Consider the following 11,845-nt stretch of genomic DNA (forward strand, 5'->3'; position numbering starts at 1 on the left):
GCCTCAGGGAGGGGGAAGTGAGGGATGGATGGAGGGAGGGATAAAAAATGGAACCCCAAGCTATAAACAAAAATTAAGTTTATTACTAAAAAAAATAATTAAAATAAATAATTAAAGGTTTGAATGAGTGTATGAATGAATAAATAAATAGATAGGTAGATAGATCAATAAATGAATAGATAAATGAATGAATGAATAGGTAGATAGATAAATAAATAAGTAGATGAATGAATGAATGAATGAATGAATGAATGAAGAAGCAATCTTAGCTATCATCAGTCATATGATTTTACAGAGAAAACAACCAGGGTCCAAATAATTTAAATGACTTTGACCAAGGTAACATGAGTGAAAGAGTAGTATTGTGAACTCAGCTCCTCTGTCTCTGGAGCCAAGACCGTTTACACTGTAGAGGAGATTTTGCAAACTTTAAAGTCCTACAGAAATGCCTCATGACTATCATGGTTTTTAGTATTTCCCAATGGCTTTGAGTAAGATTTTTTTTTTAAAGCACCATCTCCCACATCCCAGAAGGATCTCTCCCTTTGGTACTTTTGGTATTTCTTTTTCATGAGGAACAGTTGAGCCAAAAAAAAAAAAAATTCATCGAAATGTTGATTTTAGCATTCACAAAAGCCAACCCACTGGGCTTCAGAGCTCAGGAGGAAATTGATAGGGTGCAATATTCTAGAGGCAATCAGAAGAGAAATGCATATCCTTCCATGTCTCCTAGCACAATGACAGTTTCCACATATGGCTCGAGGATCACCAGTGAGCCTGGGGAAAAGATATTTGGCTTCTGATGCAAGAACTCAAAGCCAGGAAGGCAAGGGGCACAATGGCATGTTTGAGTTTGTGAAATGAAAAGATTGGGATTATCCTTCCAGCTATTCCATGGAATACACCCTAGAAAGAGGGTGTGTGTGTGTGGGGAGAGAGAGAGAGAAAGGAAGGAAGGAAGGAAGGAAGGAAGGAAGGAAGGAAGGAAGGAAGGAAGGAAGGAAGGAAGGAAGGAAGGAAGAAAGAAAGAAAGAAAGAAAGAAAGAAAGAAAGAAAGAAAGAAAGAAAGAAAGAAAGAAAGAAAGAAAGAAAGAAAGAAAGAAAGAAAGAAAGAAAGAAAGAAAGATCATCCATGGCAGTAATACGGCAGTAAGAAGGTGTGGAGAGTTAGTCCCTTACATGTTTTTTTGTTTGTTTTTTTAATTGTTGGGCAATGAGGGCTAAGTGACTTGCCCAGGGTCACACAGGTAGTGTCAAGTGTCTGAGGCTGGATTTGAACTCGGGTCCTCCTGAATCCAGAGCCTGTTCTTTATCTGCTGTGCCACCTAACTGCCCCCACTCCCTTACATGTTACCGTCAATCGTCTATGTCCAGTATTTTATCTCCCATCTCAATCGGTCAGTAAGCGTTTTCTAAGCGACAGCTACAAGTCAGGCCCTGTGCTAAGCTCTGGGGATAGAAGAGGGCAGAAATGAGAATTTTAAAAACTCTGCAGAGAAGATAATCCAGGTTCCATGCAAAGAAAAGCATATGAACAATTAAGAGCCATCCAAAACCTGGTGTAGAGAATGAGTTCCCCATGACTGGAGGTCTTCCCACTTGTGAAGTATATTTCTGGGGCTCAGACAAGGATCACCTTGTTCCCTGCTGGTCTCTGAAATACTTCCCCATTCTCCCATCCCATAGGCTCTCTCCTTAAAGTGCAACATGGTCTGCTGGCCTAGAAGAATAGAACATAGCCTGTTCCCCAGGCTGAGACTGTATGTTTTTGGAGAGATCGTTTGCTCAGGTTGCTCAGACTAAAAGAACCTATGTCATAGGCAGCCCATCTTAAGTGGGGGAGGCAGTCCAATAAGAGTACTGGCCCTGGACTCAGAGCACCTGAATTCAAACCCTACCTCTGATATTTACTACTTCCATGATCTTGGATAAGTCATTTCACCTCCCATGAGCCTCATTTCCCTCGTTTGTCAAACTAGATGGGATCTGAGGTGCCTTCTCACTTTAGATGATATCTAAGGCTCCTTCTAGTGCCAGCATTCTGGGACTGGAATCAAAGCTCTGATGATTGGGAGGCATAAAGGTATGCCTGGTAGAAGGCTGGGGGTGGGGGGTGTCAGGAAAGCCTGGTTTCAAAGTCTCCCTCTGACCCTTAATAGCTTTGTGATCATGGACAAGTTGCTTCCTCTCCCCAGACCTCACTTTCTTTATCTATAAAATGAGGAGGTTGGAATAGGTGGCTCCTGAAATACCCCCCTCTTGCCCTGGAGCTCAAAGCCTGTCAACCTCAAAGTGGCCACCCAGACTGACTCTCTGGTTATGCCCCAGCCAGGGCATAATTAGGCTTTCTGGGAGCCAGACAGCTGGAGGTGGCAAGATAGGGAGGGAGGTGCTGTGCCAGCTGTTATGCAATAAAAGTCATTTTGTGAGTAATCGTTTTTCAGTTATACTTATTTTCATAATGTAGCAACACTTGTTTATTCTCTGCCAAATTTTTTGGTGGCCTATGACCAGATACTGAGTAGACCAATCAGGTAGGGACATTGAGTATAAAGTTAAGAGGTAGAAGGTAAAATCCCTAAAATTGGAGGTGATTTTGTCCCATCCCAACATTGATTACAAAGCCACATATTCATTCCTCTTTCAAGAGGGTCCGTAGTGACTTGGGTCCAAGAAGTCTACCAAGGAACCTCCAAGCATCCCAGACCTTCCCAACAGGCTGCCTGGGTGTGTGAGAGAAGGTTGACCTGAAGCAAGCATCACAGCCACCACTGTGTGGCCAGGTGGGATCTCCAGAGGAAGGTAGGTGTTGTACCTCCCTAGCCCAGAAAAGCCAGAGCCTGGCAATGGGCACTGGTGTAGGGAGCTGAGATGTAATTCCACATTTCATTGGCCCCATCTCTCAGTGAATGGAATGGGGTGGGATTCCATGAGCTTATGGAATCTAGAACTGGAAAGGGTTTTTGAGATTAGTTTATCCAATTTCCAACCCCATCCCCATAGCTATTGCAAAGTAAGGACTAGAGATAGAAGGGACTTTCCAAGGTCACATAGCTTGGAAGGGGTAGAGCTGGGATCCAAATCTAGATTCTTTGATGCTGCATTTCCACTCAGCCTCTCGTGTGCTATAATGGAAAGAGAAAACCTGAGATCGAATCCTGGCTTTCCTATTTATTGCTCACTGGAGTATTGCCTTAGAAATAGAAACTGCTTCTGCTATTGTAGAGTCATGAACCTCCAGGATGGAGATTCTCCCCTCTCATTCCATCGTCACTACTCAATGAAGCTCACTGAGTAAGAGGAACAACAATCTTTGTGGTAAGAATCAGTGGTGGGATCCCCACTGCTGGGCTTGAACAGAGGACCAGCATCAACATCCTCCATGCATAGGAGGTGAGTCTTGGGAGAGAGGTGGCACAGAGTAGTAGGGACTAGGGGTTCCCCAAAGCTCTATTCCAAGCCGTATTCTCTCCCTCTTCCCATCCTCTCCCTTGATGTTCTCCTCTATTTTCTTCTTCTTCTTCTTCTTCTTCTTCTTCTTCTTCTTCTTCTTCTTCTTCTTCTTCTTCTTCTTCTTCTTCTTCTTCTTTTGGTGAGGCAATTGGGGTTAAGTGACTTGCCCAGGGTCACACAGCTAGTAATTGTTAAGTGTCTGAGGCTGGATGTGAACTCAGGTCCTCCTGAATCCAGGGCCAGTGTTCTATCCACTGCACCACCTAGCTGCCCCTGTTCTCCTCCATTTTCATGCTTTGGTTTGTGAGATCTGTGGTGATGATCCCCAAGTCTCTATCTCTACCCATGACCTCCTATAATGGGACATAGGATCATGAGATCATAGATTTTGAGCCAGAAAGTATCATAGAGGCCATTAAGTCCAACCCCCTTCTTTTAGAGATGAGGAAATTGAGGCAAAGAAAAGTGATGTGTGAGGTCATACTGCTAATGTGTCAGAAGTAGGATTTGAACCCAAGTCTTCCTAGTCCCCATTCCATCACCCTATCTACCACAGCATGGTGCCTCTCCCCTCAGAGGTAACACTAGATTCTCAAATTCAGCTTGTTCAAAACCAAACTTTTCTTCTTCCCCCTTAAGTCTGTCAATTCTCACTCTTTTCGTTAAGGGCATTACTTATGCCTAGATAGCCCAGGCTTGGAATGGGGTAGGGGCAGGGGAGAGGGTCAGGGAAGAATCAGCCCTGGCCATTTTACCTCAGCAGTATCTTACAGTCCTTCCATTTTCCCACCCACGGTGTTACAGGCTATTCTACTTTCAGAGAAGAAATGAAAAAAATATTTTTCATCTATTCCCATCTAGAATATTCTAATAGTGCACTGGTCTTTCTGACCACCTAACCACTTTTGTACCACCACCACCCACACACTCCAATCCATGCTACAAGTCATCTTCATAAGTCACTGCTTTCATCCTGGCACTTTTCTACTCAGCAACCTTCAATGGATCTCTATTGCATAGAAAATCAACTTTATTTATTTAATTTTTGTGGGGCAATGAGGGTTAAGTGACTTGCCCAGGGTCACACAGATAGTAAGTGTCAAGGGTCTGAAGCCAGATTTGAACTCAGGTCCTCCTGCATCCAGGGCCAGTGCTTTATCCACTGCACCACCCAGCTGCCCCCCAAATCAACCTTTTTATTCTGCCATTAAAGGCCTTCTACAATCCCAACTCCAAACTACCTTCATAACCTGATCTCACATAACTCCCTTACAATCCAACCAAACTCCTTTCTGTCTCCTATTCTCTCCTGTTAACATGACTTTGCTCATATTATCCCCTATACCTGGAACAAAATCCTCTCCTTCCTTCCTTTCCCCAACTCTGTTGAAGTCTTGAATTGGAAAAAAATTCTATATATACACACATACATATATGCATATATATGCATTTTCAATATATTCATTTTTTTTCAATTCAGGACCAACAGAGCTGGGGAAAGGAGGGAAGGAAAGGAGATGATAGATAGATGATAGATAGATAGATAGATAGATAGATAGATAGATAGATAGATAGATAGATAGATAGATAGATAGATAGATAGATGATAGATGATAGATAGATAGATAGATAGATAGATAGATAGATAGATAGATAGATAGATAGATAGATAGATAGATAGATAGATAGATAGATGAGAGAGAAGAGAAGGAGGGAAGAGAGAGACAGAGAGAAACAGAGAGACCAGGATAGAGAAAATGAGACAGAGGGGGAGGGAGGGAGAGGGAGAGAGAAAAAGAGAGAGAGAGAGGGATAGAGAGATTTTAAAGTAGCACGTTCCCCCTCATTAGGGGTTTTTGACCCGAGTCCTGGGGTATTATGTTATGGTGGGGATTCCTTTATTTAAGGATTAGACTTGGTGTTTTTAAAGCTGGAAGAAACTTTAGAGATAATTCTACTAAATCCTCACATGGTACAGTTGACAAATCTGAGCTTCAGAGAGGGGGAAAGAGTTGTTCAAGGTCACCCAGCTTCTTAGCATGAGCTCCCAGTGGGAAAATAATCATAATACCTAGCGTTAGTTAATACAGTGATTTGCTGTTTGATGTTTTTGAAACACTTTACATCTACTATCTCATTTAATCCTGAAAACAACCCTAACGGTAAGGACCATTATCCCCATTTTACAGATGAGAAAATGGAGAGGCACAAAGGTTATGTAACTTGTCTAGGGTCACACAACTAGTTAAGGGCCTGGGGAAAGATTTGAACTCAGGCTTTCCTGACTCTAAGTCCAGCACTCTATATACTAAGCCTCCTAAAATCACTAGAAGATACTATTTCCTTTCCTCGTGCATTTCAGGAATTAAATTTTGTGGGTCTTGATTTAGCCCCTCAGCATCTGTGGCTCATTTTTACAACTGGCCCAGCCAGATTTATTCCATGGGCCGTGCTGACATAGATCTCCACTGCCCGATTTCTTCTTTCTCACCTTCTTCATCCTGGGTCCCTTGGTCCCTTCATTCCCATTCTAACCAATGTTTCATTCTGAAGGGTTTGTGTATAACACAGGATGCATATAGTGTGTGAGGACCACATGGTGCAGGCTCTGCATAAATCACTGGCCAAAAGCATCCCAGAATCCCTGAAGGTGAGGTGGGAAGGGGGTAGATGGGTCTCTGAGGGAGGATAAAAATGGAATAAAATCTGTGGTAATGCTCTTAGCAAGAGAAAAGTGATGATGAAATAGAAAGGAACAGCGATGGTGAAACTCCATTAAATATCTTTATTTCAATCAGAAACAATCAAGCAAACATTTTAACAATAAACGTTTTCTATAATCATTTGCTTTAGTCATATTTTTGGTATGTCTAGCTACTTAGAACACTGGGAAATTGAGGGGCTTTCCCAGTGTCAAACATCCAGTGTGTGTTAGTGACAGGACTCTGAGTCAGATCTTCCTAATTCCAAGGCCAGCTCTTTATTAACTCTCCCCCATTTCATGTGCACGCACATGTGCTCCTTTCAAAGAGATCTTATTCAGGTTTTCATACCCTATATTTTGGATGACTGACATGATCAAGAATAAACCACAATTTAGTGGTCACTCTCTGACACACCTGTTTGTCAGGATTTTGAATCACCTGGATTTCTAAGAATCGTTTCTTACCTGACCCTTTAGCTACCTCCAACATAACAGGACACTGGGACCATGCCCAGAGATAGAGCTGCTTTTCATCAGCTATAAATTTTCATCACCTGCCTTGCTATAAGTTAGCCTTCCATCTCCCAAGTGCCCTCAGCTATTTCATTTCCCAGCCTCACACCTTTGATCTTCATCAGCTTCACCTGCTTCCTTCTCTTTACCCTCGGCTCCCAAGGTATATGGCTCCATTTTCCACATCATTCATGGAAACCCCTTCAACTTGGAAGTGCTGGTGGACTCCTGGCCAGACTATCAGACCGTAATTTCCCGGCCTAAGAAACAGGTAGGTAGAAGAGAAAGTGGGGGCAGCTAGGTGGTGCAGTGTATAAGGCACCAGCCCTGGATTCAGGAGTACCTGAGTTCAAATCCAGTCTCAGACACTTGACACTTACTAGCTGTGTGACCCTGGGCAAGTCACTTAACCCCCATTGCCGAAGAAGAAGAAGAAGAAGAAGAAGAAGAAGAAGAAGAAGAAGAAGAAGAAGAAGAAGAAGAAGAAGAAGAAGAAGAAGAAGAAGAAGAAGAAGAAGAAGAAGAAGAAGAAGAAGAAGAAGAAGAAGAAGAAGAAGAAGAAGAAGAAGAAGAAGAAGAAGAGAAAGTAACAGAAAATAAACAAGATGAGGGGTCAGGTACAACTGGTAATGGAGTCTTCAATTGATGCAAATAGAAAGACAGATGGCTGGTACTTCTAATCTCTCTGCTACCATATCGACCCCTAGGGAACTGTTGGAAAAGTGGAAGAATTGTAGATTAGAATTATAGATATGGAAGGGACAATTATAATAATGTCAAAAAATAAGTAACAATCATATATCATTTTAAGATTTCCAAAACACTATGTATATACATATATAATTTCATTTGACAACAATCAACAACTCTGTTTCTGCAGGACTTTAAGGTTACAAAGAACCTTCAGTCCTAAATTGTAGGTAGGCAAGTATTATTATCCCATTTTACCAATGAAGAAACTCAGGCTCAGAGAAACAGACTTGCTCAATATCCCAACTCTCCATAGAATTTGGCACCTCCTTCAACATGGTGATCTATTAGCATATCCCTTGACTTTGAATACTGGTTTTGGACCAGTAAAAAGGTGAAGAAAGATGTTCCTTCTCTCATTATCAAAACAATGCAAACATCTCCCTTTCCATTCTAAACAGGAAATGGTTGACAGATTGGATCAATACATAAACACTTATCATATCTTCACCAAGGACCTTGAGAAATGCCAGGAATTTCTAGAATCTACAGGGGTCATTGACTGGAACCAAGTTATTCAAATTCAAGGTAACTAATCTTGGGGCTAAGAAAATGTTGCTTTGTCTCACTTCAAAGACAAAGCTAGCCTTCGCAGGTGTAGACAGAGCTCAACAAGAGCCAGTGATACCTTTTCTCCTTTTCCCAGGTTGCCAGGAGGGCTTAGATAAAACCCTAAGAAAGATTGCAGCTTCCAAGTCCCTTCAGGTGGAACATATCAGCAATGTTCTCTTTGTAAAAGAAGAAATTCTACAACCTGAGACAACTGAAGGCAAGTTGGTGACGAGCATGCCAGATACAAAGGGCTTTGAGAGGTTAGAATTCAAACTTTAAACCTCAAGTATCTATCTATCTATCTATCTATCTCAATCTCTATCTACGTGTGTGTGTGTGTGTGTGTGTGTGTGTGTGTATCTTCATGGGTTCCCAATACTTCATTTAGTGGTGAAATGAGGCAAATTTGGAGTTTGGGATTAGTCTGTGACAGAGGAGGTAGATGATATTAGTAGCAGCAGCAGCTAGCATTCATTTTTTAAAAAGTCTGCAAGCATTTTATATGTGTTGTAACATTTAATACACACAACAACCCTGTAAAGTAGGTGCCATTACAATTCATATTTTTCAATGAAGAAACTGAGGTAAATAGAAATGAAGTGACTTGCCTAGGGTCACACAATTAGTAAGTATCTTGTGGCATAATTTGAACTCAGTGATAGACTAAGCCACCTAGCTGGGAAGTGAGAAGAGGATGCCACATTTTGGAAACAGTGTTGCCATTCTGGGCTGGGTCTGAATGAGGGAGACTAGGATGAAGAGGGACTGGAAAAGATGCCAGACAAGGAGTGATTGAAGAAATTGGAGTTTTTAGTGTGAAGAAGAGAAAAATCAAAGGCAGAAAAAAAAAAAGAAAGAAAGAAACCACAAGAAAACTAAAACTATCTTCTAGTCTTTGAAGGCTGCCCTCTGTCAGATGTCAGATCTATGGCTAATGAGTGGAAGTTACAATGAGAATGTGGACATGGAAACCAAAATGTAACAATAGGCACTATTTGGAAAGAGAGTAGGCTGCTTTAGGAGGTACTGGGTTCTTCCTCATTAGAGCTCTTGGAGCCGAAGCTACAAGGAAAGGTATAGAGGATGTTCATGTGCAGGTACATGATAGTCAACAGTCTGATTTGGGAGAATCAATGACCAAACAAACATTTATCAAGAACTTACTATGTGTAAAACCTTAGCCAAGTGATTTATAAAGAGAAGGGAAAGAAATATTTATTAAGCACCTACTATGTGCTAGGCGCTTTTGATCAATATCATATTGTTTGATCCTCATGACAACACTGAGAAACAGATACTGTTACTAACCCAATTTTACAGATGAGGAAACTGAGACAGACAAGAGATGAAGTGATTTGCCCATGGCCATTCAACTAGCAAGAGTCTAAAGGCATATTTGAACTGAGATCTTTCTGACTGTAGATTTAGCGTTCTACTGACCCACTCTAGAATTCCATCTCTCCCCAGACTCTAGATTGGATTTGAGGCAGGTAGGTGACTCAGTAGGTAGGGTCCTGGCCTTTGGGTCAGAAATCTGTCCTCAGACACTTACTGGCAGTGTAGCAAGTCAATTAGCTTCTCAGCTTCCTCGAAGACTGTGAAACAGAGATAATAAGAACATCTACTTCACAGGGTTTTTTTGAACACTGAGTGAGATAAAATGGGCAAAGCCCATTGCAAACTTTAAGATGCTATATAAATGGTAGCTATTATTATGAAGTAAATATGCATTTTGGAGAGACTAGCCATCCATTGTGGAGAATTCAGAAAATTTCAAAACAGAGATGTAAATAACTGGATTTCATTTCTTTACAGTAGAAATCTGGAGTTCAAGCTTGCCTCCCTGAATGCATCCCATGCAAAGCTCGTCAACGATAACTGGGAGATGGGTCTCAATGAGAAGAGCCTGAATTATGTAACACGTTGCATCCAGAGCTTGCCAACATTTTGCCTGCTGAGCTCTGAGGGGAATCCCATCAGTTGGATAGTCGTGGATCAGACGGGGGAATTGAGAATGGCCTATACCCTGGCCAAATACCAAGCACAAGGCATAGGGACTTACTTGGGAGAATATGCTATAAGGTATCTTAAAAAAGAAAATATCCCATTTTTCTTTCACATAGCAGAAAAGAGGAAACACCTCTTTGGAATTGTGACCCGGTATGGTTTCCATTCTTATCATCGTGCATGGAACCAATGGAAGTTAACCCCCCAATGAAAAGCCAACCCAGCTTCTAGCACAGATCCTGGCACAGAGTAGACACTTAATCAATGCTTGTTGAAGAAATGAATAAAAGTTACCAAATTAACTGAGCCTTGTAACATTGCTTGTCAGTATACCAGTAGACAAAGAGAATTCTTATCTTCCTTACCCTCTACTTCCTTACAAAGTAGAACTACCCAATCTTTCTGGGATAATAGAATCATTAAATGACAACAACATTATCCAGCATTTATATAGTCCTTTAAGTTCTCCAAGGCACTGTACATGTTATTTTCATTCATCCTCACAACAGCCCTTTGAGGTAGGTGCTATTATTAACGCACTTTACAGATGAGAAATCGGAGGCAACTTGTCTAGAATGACACAGTGTCTGAGGTCAGATTTGAACTCTTCTTGGGCAGGATTTCAACTCAGGTCCTCCTGACTCTAGGTCCAACCCTCTTAACTACTGTGCCACCAAGCTCATGCAGTCTAATCCCCCTTATCTTGCACATGAAAAATATTAATCCAGAGAGTGGGAAAGGCTTGCCTAAGACCTTACACATTGTTAAAGTCATAGAGAAGACTAGAATCTTAGGGAGTAAAAAGAATGCTGGATTTGGAGACAGAAGTCCCAGCTAGGAGTCACCATGGACAAGCCACTTGGCCTCCCTAGGGTGGGGCCGGATTTTCCTCACCTGTACCTTATTAGTGGAGTTGAAGACTTTTCTAAGTTCCCTCCCAGGGCTGACATTCTATAACTAACAGAACCTCAACTGAGAAGGAACCATAGAAATTATCTAAACACAAACCCTACCTCATCTATGAGAGTTCTTCATGACATCATCACATATTGGCATCCAAGTGGTTCCATGCCCTTCCACTCCTGTAGGCTGTCTCTTATACAATCACAGTTCTCAGAACTGGAAGTCTAGCAGCATCAGTGGAAAACCTCTGGTTGTCCAGACAGATTTAAAATCAGTACCTTCATTTCACTGAGAATATCTTTTGAGTTTTTGGTATCTTATTTTGGGTGTGGAAATTCTCATTTCCAAAAATTGTTGGGTTTTTGTACAAACTAATTTTGCTCATCCATGTGTGTGACTCCCAATTTGGAAACTCCTTCAACCTAATCTCTCTCTCTCTCTCTCTCTCTCTCTCTCTCTCTCTCTCTCTCTATATATATATATATATATATATATGTGTGTGTGTGTGTGTGTGTGTGTGTATGTATGTATGTATATATGTGTATATATATATATGTGTGTGTATAGATACATATATACATGTATATACACACATGTGTGTATAATTCCCATGTAACTTCTGTCCTTGGAGAATTGCTGAAAGCCATGGAGAATATAAGTGACTTGACCACTGTCATATAGCTTGTCATATAGCTTGGGTATGTCAGAGAGAGGATTTGAATCCAGATCTTCCTGACTCTGAAGACAGCCTGCAAACCCCTATGTCATTCTGTCTTTGCCTTGTTTGTTGTAGGGACTTAACTTATTGCTATTGAATTGAATTTTGGCTCTCTGGACCTCAGTTCCACTAGACAATTCTCTAAAGTCTCTCTCACCTATAAATCTTTGTATGTAGGCTACTTCAAAGTATTTCACACATTTGACACTGTCTTTTAGTCATCAGATGTTATATGGGGCAGAAAT

The 11,845-nt window shown here is 41.3% G+C and overlaps 1 protein-coding gene across 1 annotated transcript; it reads left to right on the plus strand.

Moving 5' to 3' along the window:
• Window positions 1-6,025: 6,025 nt before the first annotated feature.
• On the plus strand, window positions 6,026-10,226 carry LOC122730432 (glycine N-acyltransferase-like protein 2). Its single transcript, XM_043969558.1, has 5 exons — window positions 6,026-6,103; window positions 6,834-6,941; window positions 7,822-7,948; window positions 8,067-8,232; window positions 9,791-10,226. The coding sequence occupies exons 1-5, from the start codon at window positions 6,026-6,028 to the stop codon at window positions 10,188-10,190; spliced, it is 879 nt and encodes a 292-aa protein (XP_043825493.1). The 3' UTR covers window positions 10,191-10,226.
• The last annotated feature ends 1,619 nt before the right edge of the window (window positions 10,227-11,845 follow it).

The sequence above is a fragment of the Dromiciops gliroides genome, chromosome 6 (assembly GCF_019393635.1).
Source record: "Dromiciops gliroides isolate mDroGli1 chromosome 6, mDroGli1.pri, whole genome shotgun sequence".
NCBI classification, from domain to species: Eukaryota; Metazoa; Chordata; class Mammalia; order Microbiotheria; family Microbiotheriidae; genus Dromiciops; species Dromiciops gliroides.

Excerpts from the sequence above, each read along its gene's own strand:
- LOC122730432 (XM_043969558.1), top strand. The coding sequence starts at position 6,026 with ATGCATATAGTGTGTGAGGACCACATGGTGCAGGCTCTGCATAAATCA. Across the intron at positions 6,104-6,833 it reads GCATCCCAGAATCCCTGAAG|GTATATGGCTCCATTTTCCA; the intron begins GTGAGGTGGGAA and ends TCGGCTCCCAAG. Across the intron at positions 8,233-9,790 it reads GATACAAAGGGCTTTGAGAG|AAATCTGGAGTTCAAGCTTG; the intron begins GTTAGAATTCAA and ends TCTTTACAGTAG.